Source organism: Neopelma chrysocephalum, unplaced genomic scaffold (assembly GCF_003984885.1).
Source record: "Neopelma chrysocephalum unplaced genomic scaffold, ASM398488v2 Primary Assembly neopelma1_43, whole genome shotgun sequence".
Taxonomy (NCBI): Eukaryota; Metazoa; Chordata; class Aves; order Passeriformes; family Pipridae; genus Neopelma; species Neopelma chrysocephalum.
In genome coordinates this window covers 4051271-4077306 of record NW_020897702.1, presented here as the reverse complement: position 1 = coordinate 4077306, position 26036 = coordinate 4051271, and the positions used below count along the sequence as shown (strand labels likewise).

At 41.3% G+C, this 26036-nt stretch overlaps 1 protein-coding gene across 1 annotated transcript in view; it reads right to left on the bottom strand.

Annotated features, from left to right (window-relative positions):
* Positions 1-9965, bottom strand: part of UBL3 (ubiquitin like 3) — a 56441-nt gene extending 46476 nt beyond the window's left edge. The window contains exon 1 of the mRNA XM_027677793.1: positions 8986-9965. Coding sequence (XP_027533594.1) covers positions 8986-9012 — 27 coding nt within the window. The 5' untranslated portion in view covers positions 9013-9965. The remainder of the gene's footprint in view (positions 1-8985) is intronic.
* Positions 9966-26036: the final 16071 nt, after the last annotated feature.

Genomic DNA, 26036 nt, shown 5'->3' with positions numbered 1-26036 from the left:
CTTTAAAACAGCTTTTCTTGGTAATCCACAGCATAAAGGATACACATTACAGCATATTTTGGTACAAAACCCATGATGCCTTCCCACAACGAGTCCTGCTAAGTATAGGACACTGCAGTCCAGCAGGTAAAATCCAGAAAATTAATGCAAGCAAAAACATAGGAAGTTCTCATAAGAGAGAGTACACAACTCTATTGAGAGAACAGCTTTTTCATTTATTCTAATAAACATACACTACATCCTCATCAACACTTATGTGTTATAATATAGATACTGGAATTCTGTGTGTGATTTTATGTTAACTTCATTATCACTGAATCATATGGAGTTAGCAAATGGGGATTTATTCCACACTACTAAAACATTTTAATAAAGCTTTCTAAGAGTTTGGGGTTTATTGCCAAAAATAGCTATACAAGCTTGCAAAGTATAAATCAGTAAAACATGCGAGTCCAATCGTCTGTTTCTATCACAGATCAATAACCTGGATTCAGAAGTGAGAGCTAAGCTTTCACTGTCACACTGCACAGCTGTTATGATGTGTAACTCATTCGCACAGATTAAAAGCATATTCATTCACAGGAAAAATGACATAAATATTCACATTTAATATGCCCTAAGTAATGTGTTGTGTATCAAACACAAACACACAACATTATTTCAAAAACTAACTTTATTTTGATGTTACTGCCGATAAATTATGAATTCTATAATTAAAAGAAAATACTGCAACTAGGTACTTCAGAATTTAAAAGCATACAAAGCTTTCTAGTTACTCTCTTACAGTATATAAAATGTAAGCATGTCTAAAAAATGTAAGACAATATTTAATTTTAAAATAAACACTGAAAGGGACTGCTATTTTAGAAGAACTATTTTATAGTAATGTAACTTATTATAAGTTTCCTGAGACTTACTAGTATATGCCATATAAATTCACAGGTAGATTGGCACTAATCTATTTTTAAGAAGAGAATCCTAAACTGACAACCTCAGCTGTGAAAGATATCTGATTAACACTGCACTTCATTATTTTATCACTATTCCATTATTTCTCTATATTAAAAACATATGTTAGATTCTGGGGACAGATTAAGTAGTACCATCTAGAGTATATGTTAAGTATCAGAAACAGATTATGGTGATGTGGATCTCTGCCAGACCACAAAGCATTACAACGTCCTAACTTAGCTGAGGAGATACGAACCAATACTACAGTATATGGCTTTGAAGTACTATTCTTTTTGAGATGAAACATATTGTTCTTTTCAATCTCAAAGAAAAACACATATAGCTTCCTTGTGTTTATTTTGAAATCGGTCTCCCACTTTTATCAAGTCCTTGAGATAATTTCTTATGCAACATGAAACAGTTAATATTGCATAATGAAGACCACAGAGCTTACAGAAGAGCTCAGGACCACCCTTAAAAAAAAAAAAAGGAGCTAAGCTTTCATTCCCATTCAAATGGCCAATAGATTCACAGATCAAAATCCAGATCCTCAGCTGCAGCTAAAGAGCACTCCACAATAAGACCACCTTTGTTCCTCAGCAGTGGCCCAAGCCACTGACATAAATTAGACTGGCCTGAACAGTAACCTGTGCCAGCCCTCAAGAGAGACTGAAAGCGTCACAGTAGGAAGACACCAACACAAACACCTCCAAATTGCATCCCTGCAGTTGAACAGGAAGTATCATTTTGGTACCTATGTCCCACTAAGGCACAGATTTCTTGTTCGGTAGCAGTAAAACAAACCTACCAAAGCCCTACACAGAATCTCTGGTTTTACTTGGTTAGTCTATATCAGATACATAAAACTCAAAAGAGTTTCTTGTTTATTTTTGTCTCCATAACAACAGTGTCATGGAATAAAGTCTCAGCTAAACTCTGCCACAAGTTTTCCATTTAACTGTAAACTGAATCACCCAAATAATTTTAAGTCAGTAGCCAAACCAAAACAAACCCACAAATGTATCCTGTCACGGCAAACTATTTTCACGTTTCTTTATAGAAAGTAGAAAAAAACCCCTAAAAGACATCGACGGCAGTATCACAGTTGTGCAATCTGCCAAATCTTCATTTTATACAAAGTTACTATTTGTAGGAAATGTACACTATTTTTTTAATCAGATTTTTAATATACTTGCAAAGTCTTACTATGAATTGAGAGCAGGCCTTCACTGTGTATGGTTTACAAGTAGCAATAAACTCATCCTCTGTCAAGCAGCCGAACACATTCCCAGTTAGTGACCACAAAATACACTAAATTTCCACTAACATATAAGAGTTGTAAGCTGCAACATTTAAGTATTTTTGCAGAACTATACTTTTGAGGCCCAGCAGACCTACAAATGAGAAAGTCTTAACTTTTTCTTTAAGTATTGCTCTCAAAAACAAACAGACCTCCTACATAATTTATCTACATTGTTAGAAAGCTTGTTTAGCAACTTTTCTCCCCCTTTAAATTTCTTTTCAGATACAAAAAAACCCATAATATTGAAGTGCACAATGCTGTTTGCAGAATCTCAACTGATGTCTCAGTAGGCTCTTCTTCTACCAGTTCTTGCAGGGTCTTGATTATTCATGCTTTTCTTCTCTCAGTCTTTCCTCACCACCAGTGCTTGCAACACTTAGTGGTACATCTGTGACTTTCTATTTGTCTGGAGGCATACCAAGTGAAAAATGTTCCAGTCATTGCTTTAAGATGTTCTGCAACATATGCATAACAGAAGCTGTCAAAAATTAAAGGCTGTCCTTCTAGAAGAATTTACAGGATAATTTTTAACAATAACTGAATACAAAAAGACAGACCTCTAAATTATGTCAAAACCGGTGAAGAGCTGGGGTCTCAAAGTTTAGATTTGACATGAGAATAATGACATTAAAATTTCTCGTTGACATTCTGCTCATTTTCAACAACTTCTAAAATGAAATCAGCATACTCAGTCATAATCCCTTAATAATTATGATGAGCTTAAGTTTATGCATGCAAAATTGCGGCAGGGAAGGCTTGCTACTTCAGTAGCCTCAATTAATTGCTGTGAAAACAGACTTAATGTGAGAAAGAGTACTGCTTAGCAGCAACACCTTTCACCATACTTAGAATAACCAAGCCAGTGGATCCAATACTGTACTCAGAAGAGAATGAAAATAAGCTGTACTATCTCTTTTACATAAAACCACAAGAATGATTAGTCACTTTCCAGATATTTCTGGATTCCTGCAAGCTAGTACAGCACTCACAGGCTGAGTCAGATCTGAGGTCTCCATTCTGCTCACTACTGTATATGCAGACATACAGACATCACCAAAAGTTTACATTCTGACTTCTACCAAGTAGCAAATCTGACCAGAAATATAAAACAAGTAAATCCCACTGACTGCAAATACCATGATCATGACTTTCAACAAAAGTTGCACTTAGGAAGAACTCTCAAAAAAAAACCAGCAAAGCATGCCCACAGTCATTTTGTTTAGAGTATCATGAAAGTACTGCTTACCAAGTCTGCTGCAAGGACCACATTCAGCCAGGCTAACTTCCTACTACTGCCTTACGCCTAGCCAAGGAAGTGAGATGTGGGCCTTGAATGATCTAAAATTCAGGTTTATATATGCACAAACAGCAGTCACAAGCTCCAAGCTGAAACACAGACTACACACACCTGAAGTTGTTCCTAATTCCACATCTAAGAAGTGCAATTTGTCCCCATTCAGGCCCTGACTGACCTGTCCATTTACCACAGATGATGTTTGTAAATTTTTTTAACGTGCAGAATTGAGTTCCTGCTGTAGATGTGATCATTTTACCACACTCAGATATACTCAGCATTTGGTTTTTGTCTCTCAGTCCTGATGGAACCTGCCAGCAGCTACTGCTGACTTTCCAGCATTCCCAACAAGGGAGGAGTTAAATGTCCTTCAGTATATGTGCCCTCCAGTATTTCATGGAGTGAGACAACAAAAGCAAAGAGAAAACAATTCAGGTAACAACAACAACAAGGGTGGGTGGCAGGAAGGAAGGAACAGTTTACACCACCAGCCTACGCTTCCATCTGCACCAAGGCCTAGCCTCTCATCCACAGGTTGCAGCTGCTCAGCCCCAAAGCAAATGAGAGGAAGGACAAGCAAACACTGTTTCAGAGTACCTTTAATGTGTTAGTATGTTACAAAGATTCCACTACAATACCATAAATAAAAAGTCAGTAGTTACTAAGATGTTTCTTTTTGGTTTTTAGATAAATAGATATGACATTTTTTAATCTGTGAAACAAAAACATGTAGGTGGGGGAAATGATAAAAACAAATAATTTTGGAGTATACCCAACTATATACACTCAACATCAGCTTTGCTAAGTTTTATCCCTGGCCACTGCGGCAGATAACAAGAAGGAGGTTCTTCATTTTGTTACAAGAAGCACAGCAATATGCTACACAACGGCTCAACTGGCTTATATATCGGCTCAATATACATGCAGTCAGGAAGAAGCTTCTTCAAGCTGTTCTTTCTAACACAGATCCTACCAATTCCTTATCCAAGAATAGGCAAAAAACCCAAAACAAACACTTGAAAATGGCAAAAAATAGGCTACTCCCATATGTTACAATCAGCAAACAATTGTGAAAAATCAAAAAGGGGAAGGAAAAAATATCCATACAGAAAAACTCGATAAGCTATTTTTATCATAGAATGTAATGAACTTTCAACATGTGGGGAGGTTACAAAAATACAGAGAAATAATTAGACTTTTATTATTAAAAAAAGTAGGGGACTAACTTACGACTATTACGTACAAAGGCTACTAGGAATACATTAATTTTCATAACCAGAAAAAGGATCTACTGAAGGCAAAATGAAAAGCAGCTAAAACAGAAGAACAGAGATGCATGATTTCTCACATTTCGTTCCAATACATTAAAATGCTATCAGTGAACAAAGTACATGTATTATTCCTAAATGAGTGTTTAGACTGAACAGTGGACAACAAAACTCAGCTGCCATACAACCAGCTACTACTTTGAATCTTTCCTGTCTGAGCCTTATTCTTGATGCTAAGATTCCCCTACTGATGCAGCATCAGTTACAAGTCCAACCTTTTCCACCGTTAGCCTCCACTAATATGAATGAAAAAGGAAGTCCCTATATATGTTAAACTATTCATCACCATTCTATATTAAACTTCCTAAAAAAGAACATGCACCTACACATTTCCATTAAAGATGCTGACACTAACAAGGAGTGAGCTGAGCAGGGTTTCTATTTGCCGTTCTTCCACCTATTACCCCCTTTAATATTGACCAAACATATAAATATTTTAGACCATATACTTCATCCTCTTGTATGTCTGCAACTGTCTCGCACCAAACATTCCGTTTTCTTAAAAATAATCTCTCCCATACCACCTACATCTCTTAAGTATAGCATATGGATTCAATAGCTGTGCACATAAAAAATTAAAACCTTTAATTGTTTGGCAGATTCTGGCACTCTGCTGTTTACCAAATGCAAAAAAAACCAACCCTGACAGCAAAACAAACAAACAATAAAAACCCCACCACAAGCCAAAAGCATCACCCTCTGTTACTACCTACACAGAAAAAGAACTGGATATCTTAGAGGGCATGCAAAGAACTGCCCAGAAAGTGATGGCAGAGCCTTTTCATACCTACATAAAATGCACCAAATACAGGAAACAGCGGACACTGTTAATACTTTTCAGTCATGAAGACTGAGATTCTAAGACTGGGGAATTCTAAGATCTCTGAAGAATTGTAACTAGAAGGAGAAGAATCTTAGGCACACAGAATACAGAGATGCAGCTTCCCAGATTCTTGTGATGACTCCATTCAAATAAAGGGGATTATTCAATTGAGGAATAACTTCTTGACTGAACTGAGTTTTTCATAGCTATAGTCAGCTACAGTGTTTTAACAAATACCAAACCGTTTTCATTTGGTCCACTCAAAAAACCAGCGTGATTAATTTCACAAGTCCATAAACCACCTCATGTCTATTTATCATTACAAAAGAAATACAACTTGCAAACAACCCTGCTGTTATTCACAGTCAAACTCAAACTGCTACGGAATGGTAAAACTGATAAATTACCTGATGAAATTACTGAACATAATCAAAGGTGCCCTGCTGCCACTACAGTCACCAGCGAAAAATTGAACCAAATTAGGCTCTAAACATGCAGTATAGTCTTCAAGAACTGCCCCATACATGTCTAGTCCTAATGAAGGTAATGAAACTACTCAGGTAGAGAGGTCAATATTAGCAGGTTTTATTCCAGGAGTGGAGTTTTAACCTCTAAGTAGCACACATTGCCAAGGAATAATGCACCACAAACTTACAATACCCGGAATGTGGTGTGTCACTATCCAATTTATTAGTGGAATGCAAATTATAAAGTACTGTGTTAATTATTTAAGAAGCGATGTTGAAATGGTTAGCTGGTAAAATCTGCTGCAGTTCTGGAAAGAAGTCAACTAAATGTCAGAGAACAGGAGACTGGGTCAAATTATGCCTACTTACAAATACAAAGCTTGCTGAAGATCAGATAATTTACTACGAATTTATGTAGAGCACATCATTCTCAAAGGTGGGACAGGAAGACAAATGAACACATTTTTAAGAAGCAGCAATTACAATATTATTATTATGAGAGGGTTAGTTCATGAATCTGACATAAACAGTTTCCAAAATAATTATTATAATACTTATGTAATTCATAGCAGATTTACTAAGTGTAATGGAGTCTTCATAACATGACACTCCATCACACTGATGCCAACTCCTGAAGAAATGGGAAATCAATTTTTTGCAAATGCAAATTACACAGTGGGTGGATAAGAGAAATGCAAACTGCAAAATCCTACATTAAATAAAAACATATATAAACAAGGTGACAGCCTGGTAAGTGCTCCTCTTTAAAGAGCAAACAAATGGCAATTTCATTTTGTTTCCTGAACAAGCTCCTTTGAAATATGGAGGATGGTGACAAAAGGATACCCAAAATGAGTTTTCAAGCACTCTTTTTATAAAGTAATATTTATTAGTTGTAATTAATAACTGGAATTTCCACAACACACATCAAACTTTCATAGAGAAAGTGCAGTTAATAATGCAGAAAATAAAAGACAAATGATCCCAAGACTGGCAGAATACATCCAGGGCAGAATATATCTATTTATTCAGTTAAATTCTATCGACATTGGTAACCTCTTCATTCAAATGTTTTTGTAATGACTCAGTATTTAAACATCACTATGTATAACAAGCTTCTTCCTGATTTGAATAAATAGAGCAGCACTAGGCCCAGCTATTCCCGGCAGTGGTATTCTCATTACACTGTAACAACAGAAGGAAATAGTTTTCATAGAATCAAAATTGTATTTTACCTATCTTAACATCTGTATCTTTAGTAGAAAATGTCAAACGTTACAGGCCTAGTGGCAGCCAGGACCTAGTAGGAGTGTGGAGGTGGCAGCTCAGCCCAGGGTGAGAGGGAAGAGGAGTGTGCTTCATGTCACAGTCAAGGGACTCCTCCAGGCAACTTAAAAAGCAGCACTGAGAGATTTGCATTTAATCCTCCACAGCCAAGGCGAGGATTTCTGTGATATAACGCTAGACAGCCACGCTCAAGCAAGAAGGCGGTTCAGAAGGCTTTAACAGTCAGAGAGAGAGACCAAAAAGAAATATGTGAGAACTGATAGCTGAGGAGATTATTGCCTCTTTTCGTCCAGGGGAAGCAAAATTTATTTATAGTATTTGAGAAAGGCAGGCGGAAGAAAAGAAAAAAGAAGTAAGCTTATTGATCATCCCCAATATCTTACTAGTTTGGGGTTTTTTTGGTCAAAATTTACTCATTGTGACTGCTGTAAAAAGCTGCGAAGGAAACAAAGTAAGCAACTAACAGGATACCATTATTTCAACAGCCCACTTGCCATAAGTATGACTGAAACAAGGGCTACTCGGTTTTACTGTTATCACCACCGGGGCAGGTTTTACACTCAAAACAGAACTTCATCCTCAAAGGAAAAAAAAAACATAGACAAGTCTTCTGCTTTCGGGGGGGAAAAAAGTACCTTTAAATGTAAACAGTCGTGTGGAGATACATGAAAATATTCTGCCCTAAGAATAAAGAACTAACATACCCAACTGTAGCTACAAGTTTGGAGTTTTATTTTTCCCCAATTAAGTGATTTATGGAAATATATCCTGACTCATGGAAATATATACAAATGGAGAAAGTCGTGCTGAACGGACGATTACCTAGCAGACCTGATTCACCCTACCTCCTCATGCCCAGCTATCCCTTCCTATTTTAAATGTACGGAGCCGAGTATCCAATACAAGCTGAAGTACAGTCCGCCATAAGAAGAACTAGCAGTGCCCTTGAAAAATGTCCAGATTGCAGCTAGTGCACAAAGAACCTCGCCATGAAAATAAAGCCCACGAGAATTTCTCTCTCGCTCTTGACCCGGCAGCAAGTGAACAGATTAACTTCCCACCAACATCAGAAGACAAAGCGTCGGCAAGATACAAGTCAAGTTTAAGAGGTATTTAAAGAAAGAAAAAAAAAAGGAAAAAACCGTGTCGAGCAATTAATCCCAAATGTTCTACTTCGATTTATCTTCCCCCCAAAAATGCTCAACGGTGCTGAAGAGCAGTGCTACACGAGACAAGCGTGAGCAGTCAGGTACTGACGGCCATAGGTAAGGGAGCGCTGGTATCCCCCTTCCCTTGCTACGCAGGAGGCGACGCTGCAGATCTCCCACTCCGCTACCAAAAGGCGAAGCAGAACCAGCATCTGGGGCGGGAGGGGGGGTTATTAACTGGGAACTTTATGTTCCTTAAATATGCAACGGAGACCTTTTTGTTTTTTTTCTTCCCACACCCTTCTTTCCATCTTCTCTGCCAAAAACAGGTCGAAATAAACGTTATTCTATAATAATACTACTAATAAAGAGTCCAAGACTCACCATATCAGCTGGAACACTGCTGGACATTTTGATGTTACCCTAAATGGCTTAAAATGAACTTAAAAAAAAAAAAAGAGCAGCCCGCCGGAGATCTTCAAGAAGCAAAACCGGTGTCAGTGTCGGAGGCAGCAGCTTCCACGTCCCCCACACGAAATAGGTGCCCGGCAAGCAGCGCGGAAGGCGGCCCGCTGAGGAGCAGGGATATCCAGGGGCAGCGATGCCAGGCTGTACCGGAGGAGCCAGCGGGAGACCAGAGATGGCAGCAGATCCCTAACAACAGCAGCGGCGGCGGCGGCGGCAGCAGCACCAGCGGTGCCAGGTAGACCAGGCAGCAGGACTACACCGCCACATGAGCTGCGTGCGGGCTTTTTCCCCTCTTCTCTCCCTCTGCCTTCTCTCCCAGCCTCGGCAAATGACGACGGGATGATTCACGCGGGATAATAGTGCGTCCAAGTCACCTCCTCAGCCGGCGCAGGCGACCCGGGCGTGCAGGCAGGACCTGGCTCCTGCCCTAGTCGGCGGAGCAGGGAGGCGGGAGGGCCGGGGTGGGCCCGGGGCCGCTGGGGAGGACGCCGGGCTGCGGCCCCCCCTAGGCGCTGTGCGGCATCCAACAGCGCCGGCGGGGACACGGGCCGGGGAGGGAGGGCGGCCGGAGGGGAGACCCCTCCCCCGCGGCACTCGGCGGGGGCCGGGGGGCGTTCGACGGCGGCCGCCTCCCGCAGCCTCAGCTCTCCGCTCGCATCGCCGCCGCCTCCTCAGCCCGCCCTCCCTCCCTCTCCCGCCTCGTCCCCCGGCCGCTCCGGGCGCCACCCAAGAGCCGCGCTAGCCGCGCCACGAGCCGAAGGTGCCGCTCCTTCAGCGCGATCCTCGCCCGCAGCCGCCCCCTGTCATCTTCGGCTCAAGCCAACATGGCGCCCGTCGAGCCGAGCGAGGGGACGCGGCAGGGGAGACACGGACCCTCCGCTGCCGCCGCCGCCACCGCCCCCTCTCCTGGCGCGTCACACGCCGCCGCCCCGCGCGGCACCATGGGGCTTGTAGGCGGCCGGGCTCCGATCGCCGCCGGGGCGGGGCCTCCCGCCCTCCGCGGGGACACTCGGGGCCGCCCCGTCCTGCCCCGCCGCGCCGGGCGCGCCCCCCGACTCCGCCGCGCTCCCTCTGTGTCGGCGGGGCGGCACTGCCGGGGCTCCGCGGCAGCGGCGACGGTTCCCCCGGCGGGCAGCGGGGACGCCCCGACCGCCACGTAAATCGGCGTTTTCCCAAGGGCGCTGCAGCTTCCTCGGGGGCGTTCACTGGTGCGCCCTTCGCAGCCCCCTCCTCCCGCAGCGGGTGCCGTTCCCAGCGCGTGGCCCGCGCTGTCCTCTTGGACGGCTTCCAAAAAAAAAAAAAAAAAGGAATTTCCGTAGAATCATTAAATGTTAAGGGGTTGGAATGGACCTTAGAGATCATCTAGTCTCAATCCCCCCGCCGCCATGGGCCGGGACACCTCCCTCTAGACCAGGTTGCTTTGTCCGACCTTACCTTGGTTCAGGCATCCAAAACCTCCCTGGGCAACATGTTCCATTGTCTAACCACCCTCACAGTAAAAAACTTCTTCCTAATATCTAACCTAAATTTCCCTTCTTTCAGTTTGTACTCATTACTCCTTATCCTATCGCTACAGTTCCTGACAAAAGGTCCCTCTCCATCCACCCTGTAGGCCCCCTTCAGATCCTGGAAGTTTGCTATATTTTTATGTCATTGGTTTGGGGGTTTTTTGCACCCCAGATCTGCAAGTCTGGGTCTGTACATCACTTCTTTGTATTTCTCATTTCTCACATTATTCTTTAGGGTTTTCTTGGGTGGGTTTTTTGGTGCTTTTGGGGTTTTTTTCCCCCAAAATATGTAGTTTTAATAATGAAAAAAGCTCCTGTAAGATTCACAGTGCAAACAATGACTTCCAGCTTGGAAGCACCTGGAGAAAGAGCACTCCCTTCAGCATGTCAATGCCCCTTCAAAAGCCACCCCGCTTCCTGAAGAGCTCCATGTTTGTTAGGGATCCAAGTAATCTGAGATGGTGTGTGCATTGGGCGTTTTGTTCCTTATTCCATCCGGCTCCCAGAGACCAGCATTCAACAAAGAAAGGCAGTGCCTGATGAAAAGTACACTCCACCTCAAAGACACAAAAAATCCACACAAGGTGCAAAGCTATTGAAGAAATGAGTTGGCCTTTTGAGAGGGGTGTGGAGAGACACATTCACATACCAATACTGTGAAACTGTCCAAGAAAAAAAAAAAAAATCAAGAAAATCAAACAGATGGTGACAGATGGTTCCTTTGTGGACAAATCTCATGTAAAACCACAGGAAATTAAGACAGAGTTGTTCCCTTTAATACTAAAAGTTTGAGGTTGCCTTTCTTCTTTAAGACTTCATGCTGCAAAAGCAACCCCTGGTGAGACACTGTCCCTTGTAGAGGTTATAATTCTTTACTTTGTACTCTGCCCCAAAATAGTACAAAACTACTTACCTCAGAAGACAGATCTGACAGCAAGCAGCCCTGTCTGATGCCTGGGAGAAGATTTGGGGGCCAGCAGAAGTGGCCCTACATGTGTGATCTCTGTGAGGTTTCTGTACTGTCACGCATCGTATGACTTTAGGCATGTCACTCCCTCTCTTGCCAGCCTAATTGCTTAGATGGTACATTTTTGGGAGTCAGTGACATCCCCAATCTTAGTCAGGCCTTGTAGACACCCTGCAGATCACAGCTGTCTCCTACTGTAAACTGAAATTGGTGGCAACTCAAAATTTTGTCCTTGGCCACACTATGACAGCTGAGGTGCATGGCCCTTCTCACCTGCTTTGCTATGAGGAGGCAAGGCAGACTGTGTAATCCTTTACAGTTCACAGGATGAATTGCCAAAGGTTATGTGGAAATACCCTTCAACTGAACATCAAGACATCCATGTGCCCGGGCAAGTCAGGCAAGTAAGGACAGCAACAAGCACAGGCAAACTGAATGAGTGGTCAGCAAGGCAAGAAGGCAGCGGCAGAGCACATCTGCTGCACTGGAGATGATTCTTTTTAATTATTTAGATGGAGGAACTCATCTGTGGTGCATAAAGACAAGTACATCCATAGGACATCACCACAGGAAAGAAACCAGCATGATTCTCCAGCTTTTGGTTTTTTGCCTCTGTTTTAGCAGTCCATTAAGAGGAAGGATCATGCATTTTGAGTTGATGAAGAAGTGGGGTACAGGAGGGGTCAGGAGTCCTGACAACTTCAGGTCCTTGCTGCTTTGTGCATAAAGTCAAGTTGGTCAACTTTTCTGTCAAGCGTTGTATAAATAAGAATCGGCTCCTCTCTTTGACATATAGCCGTACTGGCCAAGAGATGTCAATTATCTTTTTGATTTTTAATTATTATTATTATTATCTCTAAACTAACCTACAATTAAGACTGCTGACCAGAATGCCACAGTACTAGGCACAGCATGGTCTAAGTACATATCATGTTCTGTCCTAAATGGTTCATAGTGTTTGGTCTACTCAACAGGTGATATTTATATCACATTTGAATGATTTTTTTTCTCCCCAGCTCTCGCCTATGATGACCAAACACAAATGAATGGAGGATCTGGCACAATTGGTACATGCTGGAGATCATTTTAGGGTGATTGTGCTAGACAAATAAATAAAAAGAGGTGCTGCATGATGATCCTGGTAGAAGTTGTACTACATATGATGATAGGAGTAAATCCCACCAGTTTTGTAATTTGAAATGCAGGGTGGTCAAATATAAAACAGAAAAAAGACCTTTTCTCTTTGGCACATATTAAAAAAGGCTGTTATGATAGTATTCATTTCACATTTGCAGAGAGAGGAAATGAGAGTTGTGGTCAGCAGTAGTCGGCTGGAACAAGGGACCCTACAAAAGTGTAAATGCGAGCTGAGTCTGGGATCAGCTTGCAGATAAACCCCAAGCGTTACAGGCATACACATCAGAAAACAAATACTTTCTGCATCTGAGGATCAAGCAAAAAGGGGAAATGCTGTTCAAGAGGAATGCTAGGAACATAGAGAGCTTAAAAGGCTATTCTGCTTTTGGAGCTTAATCCTGTAGTCAGATGCACAAATCTTATTTCTATTAAGTCTCCTTTGCAGAACTGTCATGTGAATTTAGCCATCCAGGTACAAAATCATTCATCATCATTACTTTTTCAATTTATGGGAGAAAATTATAAAGTATACAACTTGTTTTTTACTTCTTGTTTGAAAAATATGACATGGCATAAGTTGAATTTGGCCATGCTCTATTCCCTTTGAGAAGAATTGTGCCAGGTATCTACAAGTAGACTGGGCTGTGGATTTAGCCTTTCATGGCCATCAGTACTAGTTGAAACCTGACTCTGTACTGAGATGTGCTTAATAGGAATAAAAGGTCTGTTATACTAAATCGGATTAATAGTCCAGCCAATGTCTAGTCCAGGTATCCTGTCTCCAGCAGTGGCCAGCATCAAATGCTTCAGAGAAAGACACATAAACCCCCACAATGGACAATCATGTTATAATCATCTTATTTGCTAAGTTTCCACTGCTGCCAAGGCTGCCAGAGAGACTGGTTTATGCCCCGAAGCACAAAACTTCATATCCTTTATAGCCTTAATGACAACATAACCCATTGTTAACATGTTAGACTGTCTGCCATTTTTCAGAAGAGCGGCATTCTCTCCCAACAGTTTTTATTGCCGGGGTTGGTGACCACTTCGAGCATACACCCCTAGACTGACACTGAAAGCTTCTAGTCAAGTACAGTTCTCTAGTGTTTTCCCTTTGATGCAGCTGTGAACAGTATCATCTTCAGGAGAGGGAACACACCACCACAAAATTTCTTTTAAGGCAATTTCTGATTTGTCTACAGATTTTCAGAGCAGCCTAAGAAGGTGAAAGGCTCCTGAGACAAAGGGTTTAATTCTCCGGGCTTTGGCCATGGGACAGATCAGGATTCTTTCCCTCTCTGGCAGCCGCAGAGGCAAGACATCCAGGGCAGCAAGGAACACACCAGGTTTCTCAACAGGATACTTTTAACACCTTTGTAGAAACATGTGACCTTTTTCTTTTTTTAACTCTTACGGAGCCAAGTTTGCATTTAACTCGGTGTGACTCAGTCATACTGAATTCAGGCCCCTTACTAAGAAGCGTTCAGGCAAAAAGCTGCCCTGGAAGCAAGGGCTGGCCACCCTCTGTCTGCTCCTATGCACTATTGGTTTCTCATTCTGGCCTCTGGAAAAAAATCATATTTTGTGTTTTCAGATTTTTCTTTTTTTTTACTAAACTGATTCCTTTCACCTTGGAAGAACACTGATTTTTGCCTGTTTGCTGCTTCTGTGTCAAGCCAAACCAGCATGTGGGTCCTATCAGCCTCTCTGTCAATGCCAGCAGGCTTCTGGGAATAGCATTCCTCAGGTCCTCACCTTTCTGCAAGCCAGCAGGAAGGCAACAAAAGGACCTCTGACATTTTGTAGAGTTTATAATACACACTGCCAGCAAGAATCATGATTTATTTATTTACTTTATAAGTTACTCATCAGACTGATCTTGCTGGAAAATAAAACCACGCAGCTGTGTAAAACTATTTGCATTGTTCCTTTGAATGCCCCAATATGCTTTAAGGATTTATTTTTCCCCCTCACATTTGCAGTAACTGGATATAAACACAAGACGATAGGAAACAGTCAAGTGATACTGAGTGCCCGAGGTTATTCCTGACCTTCCTGATGCAGCTGAACCAAGCAGGGGCTCTGCTCTGCCAATCTAATGGGTGTTGCAGAGATAGGACATAGTGGTGTCACAGTAACTGATGTCATATATTATGACAGGTAACTCCTAAGAGCAAGGGTGAAGATTGATAGAGGATGGTACAAAGGTGGAATAAGGAGAAGGAAAGAATAATGCGAATAAGGAGTCACCAAGCCTGTTTTAGAGAGTACTCAAATCACTGGTGCTCTTGAGGTGGTTTAACCATCTGTACATTTAGGAATTAACAGATCCATCTATCCAGTTCATACAGAAAAATAACGCTGAAAACAATTAGAAGAACTCCCTTATTTTATAATTGATAAGAAACAGGAAGAAGTTTTAGCAGAAAAGCATTCATCCTGGATCAGCTTCCTGACAACAAGGTGGAACTAGGGAAAGCATTGAATTAATGCTCAAGATCTGAACTTGAAACTTGAATTTAACAAAACATAGCAGTAAAATACTCTTTAATATCAGGAAATCAAATATATGAAAATCAAGAAGTCCTATATGACTGATTGTAAGGGTTATGGTGGCAAAAATTATTAAAATTTGCCAAAGAAGAGGGAGACCAAAGATCAGGAAAAGTGCCATATCAAATTAAATAACAGCTCTGCAGAAAAGGGAACAAGAATCTGTGACTCTGGGGGATGACTGTTGCAAAACCGAATGGTGCAAAAGAAATTGTCTGGAAGAAAAATGCATGGTTTATGTTTAAGAGAGGACAGTAGAAGAGCACCAGGTTTCGTTCTCAGACAGATCAAGGATGTAGAAGAAAAATGGCTTTGCAAAACTGTGAAACATGAGAGCTGAAGCTCAAGTTGCTCGTTGGTGCTACCAGAATCCCAGCTTTTTTTTTGTGCCTTACAGGAGCCACTGCAGCCCAAGGCTGAGTGTAGCCTATTAGCTGCACAGAGCCAGGCTCAGCAGGGACCCTGGGGTACCGACTGTTTTATCATCCTTCTGTCCTGCTGACTGCAGCAGGTTATTTTTTACATTATTTGGCAGCTGAGTTCATTTATTTATTTTATTTTTTACTGTAAGGGTCTCTAGTGGGCAGCTAAACATTAGTGAGCTCCCATTATAGCTCACATTTACCATTTATAAAATTAGTACTAAAAATACAAAATTGAAGTAAGAAATCATTTTTGCTTCTTTGATTTTCATGTCGGTTATGTTAGAACTCTTCAGTTTTTTTTAATTTAAGGACCTTCATATGCCTGTAATTTAAGGTTGTTACTTACATTATATGTACGTGTATATACACTTAAACATATACTTATATAGGCTCTAAATCTATATACACACACGTGTATTAATTCTCTGAACACTTTTAAAATTAGCTGAAGCTGTCAGATAGATTACACACAAATCTGATTGTATATTACTTGAACTGAAAACAAAAACCCATCTCATAATTTGCACTGAGGAGTTAATTGTTGTTTACATATGCTATGTCAATGTAATATAAGATTTAATTTGCCTTATTTTCTATCATTCACTAGTCTTCAGACTAGAAACAATATCTGAATGAAGCAGTGTCTAAAAATGCTGGTTTTAATTGGCTAAAGAGATTGCTTGACCTCTGGTAACTGGCTACTGTTGTTGGGGAGACTCTCCATGAGTGGTGGTGCATTGTTTAAACATAACTGAACAATAGTCTCATGTCATCCATAGGATATGGAGACACCACAGTTTTGTGTTTCTTTTACTTTATTACTATACATGCGAGGCACAATCAACAAAGACTTCCTGAGGATGAATGTTGTCAGTATATGAAACACTGAATAACTGCTTTTTGTTTTGGTGAATAGTCCTCTTTCTTTCAGTTTTAAAGGGGAAAATACAGAAAAAAAGTAGCTCTAGGGAATGGAGTCTTGCATATAGGAATTTTTTTTAACAAACTTTAGGCTGCATTTTCTTAAAATAATTTTATATGAGTTTGGCTCCGTTGACGTAATCTAAATGACTCCTGGTTTACAATACGATAAATGGAGGGATTGGACAAATTAATAGGAACCTGAATTCCATGTTACTTCTGAGCTCAGAGTCGGTCTGCTGGGTCCTGAATACTGCCAGTGTTGAGATTGATTTTTTTCTCTGTTTTCACTTTCGCTCATCATTAGCATGAACCCAGGAGGGCCTGATTTCATTCTAGCCTCCCTTTCCCACTCTAGTCCCAAGGCCTCTGTAGAGAGTAGTAGGTGTTTGGGCTGTAGAGACAACTGCTCCCAAAACAGACAGCACTAGAAGCCTTCTACTTGGTTTACTGTCAGCAAGAGAGCAGCAGAGTCTGAAAGACTGAGTGGACAGGTTTTACCACATTGCAGTTTGTTCTCTATATGTGTACTTGCTGTTGAAGAGCTATATTAGTGTTTATTAAATTTGTTTTTTGTTAAATTTAGTTGCATTAATTTATTAAAATTCTTTTAGTTAAAAGTTAAATGAAAGGAGAATTTGTCAGTGTCACTGCTCACTTATGTTATGTCTGTCATTGGCAGTGGGCTGGTGTCTTTGGTGCAAGCTGCAGGCACAACAGCTGAATGAAGAGCAGTAGTGTCAAATTTTGCCCATGTGCCAAAACTTATGCCACATTTTCAGATTCCTTTTGTTGGAATGCTAAGGATGGGATTCAACTCATCTGAATTTAGTCCTCTAAAAATATTGCATATCTTATCTAAGATACTTGTCTGGCCTCCATCTTGTCATCACTGGAGCAAGGCACAACCGCCACCTTGACCTCTTAGATAATATGCTTAACTTTCTTCTATTGAGCATTTAAAAAGCCCACACAATTAGTTTAGACTAGACGCTTAATTTTTATACAGCTGAGGACAAACTTTGTGAACTCCTCCCCACCTCTTTCACTTCTCCCCACCAGCACTCTGTTTTCAGCTCCTTGCACAGCTTAGCTGAAAAGTTAACCATGATTTGATACTCAGGACTGTTCTGCACCAACTCACCCAGACCTTGGCATTGTTCATATTCCAGAGTGCTGAGATCCAACCCCAGGGAAGTGGTACCACCTTGGCTGGAGTCAGTGGGCACAGGCTGAAGGAATTACATAACAGCAAGCAGAACTAGCTACATACTTAAGCAAGTGAATAAACTTTGGCAGGATCAAGGCTTAAATAATAATCACCTTGAGGCGTGAAAATGTTCTTCTTTTGTTTCCTTTACGGCACAAAACCTTCTATTGTCACTTAATTAACTCGGTTTTCAAACTGATGAATGATGAAGTAACTTAGGGAGTGTTACAATTATGGCATTACTTGAAACGCCTTGACGCTCTCCTGAGAGAGGTGAGAAGGTTGTGGGTTGCCTGTTCTGCTAAATGAGGCTACTCGGTGATCACAGCATGTGCTCTGGAGTCTGCAACATCAGGTCCTTGGGGTGCAACCTGGCTGCTATTAAACTGTGTGGGCAGAGTCCCATTACCCAGGTGCGGGTGGCATCAGGTCTGAAAACCTTTCATTTTTCCGGAAGGATCTTTATGTAGGACATGGAGGACACAGTGAGAGAGCTGATCGTTAAAGGCTTGTTGGAAAAGAACAGGAAGAGGACATGAAAGCTTGGGAAAAACATGTCTAGATCTCTTTTTCTTCATAGTTCTAATATGCCATGTAATGTGTGTATGCTTTCTAGTTCACTGCTGCAGATTTCTTTGTAGATGCAGCAAGAGGTAGTTCTTAAAGAGAGACTAGTTACACAGAATATTATAGTATTTCAAGAGCATTAAAAATGCCACTAAACAAAGATCTTGTTCACTTTCCCTGCCCTTTCTGTGACATGTGACTGCAGTAAAAGTGAACTCCTGCTTTTCCTTATTTATGAAACACCTCTTCCCTTTTGTATGAAAAACTAATTTTCCTGTGCTTTAGAAAGTGTATAAGTGGCAGTTGAGAAAGCCAGTGAAAGCTGTACATTGAAGTAGTGGAACAAGGCAAGTACTGCAAAAGAAAAAGCTATTCAGATTTTTTTTCCCCTAAAAGAAAAGGAATGAAAACTCTCATCAGACTGAATTGTTCTATTCCTGATTACTGTGTGTAGCATGATGAAACAAAAAATGCATTTCCATTTTAGCTTTCGCAGGCAGTATATGCCTGCAAGCCTTTTGATAAACAACTGATTTTCAAAGCAGCACTTTTCTGTAGGCTGTCAGTGATCCAGCGCAGGTCTCATGCTGCTTTGACTTTTCCACCCCCTAAGAGTATGAGACCTTTACAATTCTTTCTAGGATCCTAGCAAATTTAATAATATAGACAAACTTCTCCACAGATTGATTTTGGATTTACAAGGCTCCTGGCTGTTTGCTTGCATAGATATAACCAACAGGCAGAACCCACACATCAGTCTTTAAAAAAAACCAACTTCATCTACACAAAATAGATTTTACTCTTCAAATTCTTAACAACTGAGACTGGCAATGTATCACACTTGGCCATGAAAAATTCTTCAGGAAGGAACTGGTCTCAAATAAGCCAGTTTAAATAAGATAAGCAAAACCATCTCCAGTAATACCATCTGGTGACTCTTAATCACATCCGAGCCTAGAATGTTGCAAATATGAGTCAGGTTAAAAAAGACATGAGAAAAACAGTATGAACAGGGAAGTGCAAGAGTATTAAGTTACACAGCCTGTAGGATGGAGAAGAGCAATAAAGAGGAACATGTAGCTAAGCAATTCATAAACTCAGGGACTAAAGCAATACATTCTCATTAAAATGCAGGCATTTACGCATTCTTATGTCTGGTTTTGGCTTAGTCCTCATGTACTGCACAGGTACTAATACAGCACTAGACCATCCTGCCCCTGCCTGGTAAGGCATGGCAGCAGTGTGTGCCCTCCTGAAAATACACAAGAACTATGAACCACTGTTGCATTTTCTGTATTTTCTAAGCCATCGGCAATATTTTGTAGAATTTGAATTTTTATATGAAAAGTCGTATTTTTATTTTCCATATTTGTTTTTTCTTTCCTACAGTTGAACCCTTAAATAAACAACAACCTGTAGCAACTTGTATCAAGAGTAACAAGGAGGTGTGTGACACCTGTACTTGTTTGAAGAAATAATTTAAACAGTTTGATTATAAATTCTTCTGAAAAGCAATTTTTTGGGTTTTTTTTTGCTGCTGGCATGCATCATTAGATTCAGTTTCATTTCACTGTCTGCAACACTATTCCTTCTCCACAATAAGCATCCAAGTGATGCATCACAGGATTGCTGTATCAGGGAATGCTGACAAATAAATGAGTGTGCTGATTTCTTTGGCATTTAAAACTTTTATTCAATCCTCTAATCTAAACACAGGTGATTTCTTAAAATGAGTTTACCTTCTAGCAAATATAAATAAGCAACTATAGTGACAGGAGAGACAAGATCTCTGTAGACTTGGAAATTATTAGAAAAATTATATTAAAAAAGGTGAGAGTGGCTTCCCCATTCAAAAATATTTTCCTATTAATCTAACAGGATTTGATGTGATGTTTTGCAAGCTGATGAACAAGTAGCTGAATAGTTTGGGCAGCATGTGCCTAATTTTGTTCTGAATATTTTGTGTGTGTTAAGCAGCTAGTAGAGTGTGCATCTGTCTCCTCATCACTGATGTCCATTCTCATACTCTTCCTTCTTCTGGCAAAGTATTTTTTGCACATGCTTAATCCCAAGAACATCACTAATCCCAGGCTATTTATGTGTGGAAACTAAGCACAACCTGCAGCACTTTACTGGGCTGTGCTGAGATACATAGGGACACATCCCATAGGAATCCATCAACTCCTGGGAAAGTCTATACTGTGTGCTCTGTGCATGGGGCTGACTTCTACTGGCCAGGGATGGAGAGAAGACATCCTCTCCCTGTTGCCATAAAGCAGACATCAGGTCATGCACACTGTGGCCTTGAAAATCAGGCTTAAGCACCTGCTCTGGCAACTAAATTCAGGAAATCAGTGAACTACTCAGGTGCTCTGTTCTAAATGTCAAGATCAAGTGGTTTGCTTAAGTCCATTTTAGAAGTTTCAGCATGGTTTCATGCTAGTAAGGTCCATAGTGTGGCACGTCTGGGTGCAGCTCTGTTTCTTTTGTCTCATTTTCAGACTGAATCCTGTCTTTGCAGCGCTGGAGAACAGAGCCCTTTTCTCATACAGTAGGTGACCAGGTCTGTCAGCAGTCCTATGGGGACAGTCTCTTCACATTTGTGACCTTGGCTCACCATCAAGGAATTTGTGTAAGAGAAAGCAATGTGTGATGGATGCTCTTGTCATGTACTGATCAGATAAATCCTCCTAAGAGAATCTGGGCATCCACTTCCTCCTACTAGGGAGCAGCAGCTCTTGGAGAAGCCAAAGAAAAGTACTGATCAGAGAGGTGAACATAGAAACATACATATATCAAAATATGTATTTATAAAAGTATATGTGTGTGTGCATGAGTAAAGCCAGTTGTTTCTTTTTCCCGAAATCCCTTGCTTATGTGTCCTATTACCTGGTGCTTGGGCCCCTGGGCATTTTGCAGAAATGGGTGTTTGTAGAATTAATTAGCACATTTTGGGGGGTCTTCTAGTGAAGGGCATTTGGGGTGTTTTAGTTGAGTCCAAAGCACTCTGGGGCCCCAGGGAAGTTTTATGGATACTCTCACTCATTGTACAGAATCAGATATACATGTACAAATAAAGAACAGAAGGATACAATAACTGTTATGATTTATTCAACTTGAAAAGTATGGGAATAGAGAGTTTCTTTGTCCTTGTACAGGACAGGTTTGTTGTTCTTCAAGCACTTTTGTGAGCAAATAAATATGTTAAATTAGATCCTGTAGAGACTTGTTGGCAAGTGGCATAATGAAGCTTGTTTCCAGCTCTGCAGGGATAGCTTCTTTTGTTAATCTATCAAATTAAGTATTGGATAGACTTGTTTAATGGGCAAATGGAAGAGGACATGCCAAGAGCCCTATTCTTTTACCCTTCTGCTCTCAGCTCTGTGACCACCCTCTCTTGTCTGAGGATGAAACAGAATTCTGTGTTCTGCAGGATCAGTACATACTTTTCTGACATGCAAGCCTATCTCAGATCAAACACCTCCCTTGGAAAATACTGACACACATAAGAAAAAAACAAACTAAGACAGAAGAAGACCCCATCTGTTAGTTTCTTAACAGGTTTCATATTTGTTTCAAGCATGCTGGTTGGAAAAAACCCACCCCAACAACATAATCACATGGAAAAAATATCAGTTCCCCAATTCAGAGAGAAGTCTTCTACAGCAGCTTTGAACACTTAGGAGTAGATTCCTCTCAAAGCCATCTGAAAGGTTGGTGTTTTTCTTAAGATTCAAATGAACTACAAAGGCAGGAGCAGAGGGCAAATCTTCCCATCTACTCTGGCATCTGTCTTCACAGGGGTGAACCATGTTTTGGCAACCCATCTCTCCTCTGACCAGACAGGCAGCCAATGTGACTGGCTTCTGACCACCAATGCCTGACTCCTGAAAAGTTAAATTTAGGTAATGGGAATCCCAACCTCGAATTTTTAATCTTAAGACAAACTGAGTGGGTGTGGGTCCCCCAAGAGAGTTTGTTGTTCCTTTTCCAAAAATCCAAGTACTTCATGTCATGCCAGATCAATTTTAAAGAGTGGTTGCCTCTCAGCTGAGATGTGGTACTGTGGTATTCCTGCTGCCAGAATATTCCTGCTCTGCTGATAATGCAAAAAAAGAAAAATGCCCCCTCCAGCTTCACATTTAGCAGTGAGGAGCCTCGGGCTGAGAACAACAGAGTGCTCAAGTGAATCACATCTGAATTACGCAATCAACATAATATTCAAACAACAGAACACTTTACTGCTCTTAGAACAACAAACCACCTTGCACACAGTAGTGAAGTGAGATATCCCTGTTGCCAGAGCACAGTGATATCTCATCAAGGGATCCATGCCTAACCTTTCCAGCATTAATTACTGGAAACGCTCAGGCTACCAATGAGCTTTTACTTGTACATTATGAAAATAACAGTCTCACCTATACATAGTGAAGTCAGGGGGAAGACAATGGCACAGAGTCCCAGGTAGTTTAAATATCCTGTATATTGAAAGCTGGCAGTGGCTCCGTGTGCAGGAACTAAAATACTTTGCTTGAAAATAAAGACAATAAGAAACACTCAAAAGCCAATGTATTTACTGCTTCTCACTTTGAAACCAGAAAGTGCTTGTGCCTTTTAAAAATCTAAACACACAGAAAGCAGAAAATGTAATCACTTAGTTTTGTAATAAGACCCAGGAGCAGGAACCCATGAGGATTTTCTTCCTGATGTTGAACTCCACATCTGACACCCAGAGAAGCCACATGCTGGCTTTGGCTCCCAGCAATGTCCCTGAATGCCTTCCGACTTGGAGAGGAGGAAGCCTTCTCTGGTTACCTTCAGACTTGTCCTTGGAGTGCAGGAAGAGAGGGAAAGGACAAATCTGTGTTGACACCAGGAAAAGACTAGTGTCTGAGCCCCTTGCTAGAAAGTGAGTGCACAGCACTACAGGCGATGCTGGAGTTTCCTTTAGCCAAAATGCAAGTGTCTGCAAAATGATTCCTCTCTCTGGAGATAGCAGCTGAAGGTCCATTGCCATTCCTACACTCCTTCAGGCATGCTCTATAAAACAGAGAAGGCAATGTTGGATAGAGTAAATCTTACCAATCCCATTCTGTTGCATGCTACTGCTTTGCTTCATCTTTGAAAGCACAATGAAAAATCATCTGTTTCTACTTGTGGATGCAGCAGAAGTCAGGGATTTGATGAAGAGTGAAGAAAGAAAAAGTAGCAGTACCCAGAAACATATCCCTGTAGACACAATGCTTGCTGGAGGCGTGATCACAAGTAGCTGTTCTCCTCCCTGGTTATTTCCATAGCACATTAAATTCTATTGCAGTCAGCTTGAAGCATGGGTATCTCTATCTGGATGAACTTACTATTGTACCAGGTTTCACACTTACAGTTATGAGCCCAGATACCGTCATATTTCCCCTAATTCCTCCCAATACATCAGTGATAGGGAGGGGAGAAACAACTACTTTCAGAAGAATAATTGGGCTGGTTTAATACGAGGAGTATTTCACACAGAGTCAGGAATATTCTGAGTTGGAAGGGACCCACAAGGATGATTGAGCCCAACTCTTAAATGAAAGGCCCCTACAGGGGTCAAACCTTGGTGTTATTAGCACCATGCTCTGATACTATAGGCCTACAAAATTCCTGGTGTGGTAATCTCAGCTGCTGGAAGCATGTGCATGTTTTGGAGTGACACCTTGCCTTTCTCAGAGCTGGACCTCATTTAGGAAAACAAAGTACTTTTTTATTCCGGCAACATCCCTCCCTGATACCAACACCTTTGAAGAAAAATGGTCCTCACTTTCTTTGTGGGTGGTACACCTTGTGCATAGAGGCAAAGGATACAGCCACGAGGCAGGAAAACATCAATGTACTGAGGTACCCAAATAGGTTCCAGGCTGTCCTTGCTGCAAGAGCCAGACAGGGTAGCCAGGGCAGGGGAGTGAGGGGGTTCAGGCCAAAGAAAGGATAAATGTAAGCTTCAGCCACACAAACAGAGACAAGAAATTCTTTGCTCAAAGTTATCCCCCCTTTCAGCATCGCCAGTTCCTGACATGTCACCATATGCCTTGTTTGCAACACTGAGGAAGGGAAGCTGGTGGAGGTGATTTCCTTACACTTCTGGATCCTTTAAAACCTTAACAAAAGATTTGTTACTTCTGACATTGGATTCCTGTTTCTGATGAACCCCTGACTTCTCTAACTTGAAGAAGTAGTTTAATTCATAGTGGAGCTGATTTCAGATGGTGTGTTGTCATCACAGCATTATTCAACATAGGATAGGGAGGTGACCAGGAAAAACTGAAATTAATAGTGCTTTCATATGGTCTTTCTAGAACAGTGTGAACAAAAAAAGCCATAACTATAGGGGAAATATTGCAATGTCTGTATGGAAAGGATTCATGCTGCCATTTGCTCTCTGGTTCATTATATTTGCTTTCCACCACCACCACCCCTTTACCATAAGATAGTAACTTTTCAGAAACCTCTTCTGCATTGATATTTCACCTCTATTTCATTGGTTCAGAGGCCACTTGCTGTGGCTTGGATAACATTTAGCCAAAGAAAACAGCCTGAATCAGATCAAATATTCTTTTATTTGACAGAACACATAAAAGCAAACCAACAAAAATATATATGAAATATATAGTTAGTATCATCATATGTTAATTTTGGTGGGCTACTAAATTACAGGGATTGTAAAAGGAGACATTATATAAATCCTGTGTGAACATATGGCATTTTTTTCCCTTCTGAGATTTCAGACTGAATCTAGGCAATCCTGTTAACAAAATGAGCCTTGTCATTTGCAGAGTAGTGCTTAATGACAGTTGTCAGTCATCACTAGGTACCACACTCAAGGGACATCTTGATACGCCTGTGACAGACAGATTAGGTATTGTCTGGAGAGGGTTATGTGGCAGCTGTAAGAAAGCCTAGCTGAGAGGAAATGAGGATTTAAAAAAAGAGTGAGGAAATCAGATACAGCTTTTTCAGCCCCTGATCTCTGGAGCAGATGATTCTTCTGCTCAGGTATGAACTGTGTGTGTCTGAAGCTAATAGCTGAATGGGAGATGGCCACTGCTGTGATGTAACTCAAGTGACCCAAAATTGCAGCCTTGTTGTGATCAGACCTGAGCAGATGGAAACCCTTTCTTCCCCCCAAATCGCTTGCCATTTAATAGGCTTTCTTTCCTATTCTTCATAGTCTTTTACACTAAGGGAAAATGTAATCAGCACAGCTATGCCTAAAGCAGAAAAAGGCTGAAACCATTAGACAATTGTGACTCTCATTGCCGGCAGCAAGAGGTAGTGGAGGGATGTTGTTACCTGTCCTTGTGCCCTGAGGAGACCCATTCATTGGCAGCAGAGGTCAGGATCTGGCACAGGAGCTTGTTCCCACTGCCAGGCTCCTGCTGCCAGAGACCCTGGAGGCAGCCCCACAGCTCCCAGCTCAGGTATGCCTGCACGGAGCACCTCTCAAATAGCTCTTTGCCTCACTTGTCCTTGTAAATTGGCCATATGGAAACCAAAGAGATGCAGTGGTCAGCTCAGGAGTTTTCACACACACTGCTCTCACAAAGACATGCTCTATATCCATGCGTGACCAGAGACTGAGCCTGTTGACCAGAGACTGAACCTGTCAACCAGAGAAAGGGCTTTTCATGCCTTTCTAGTAACAG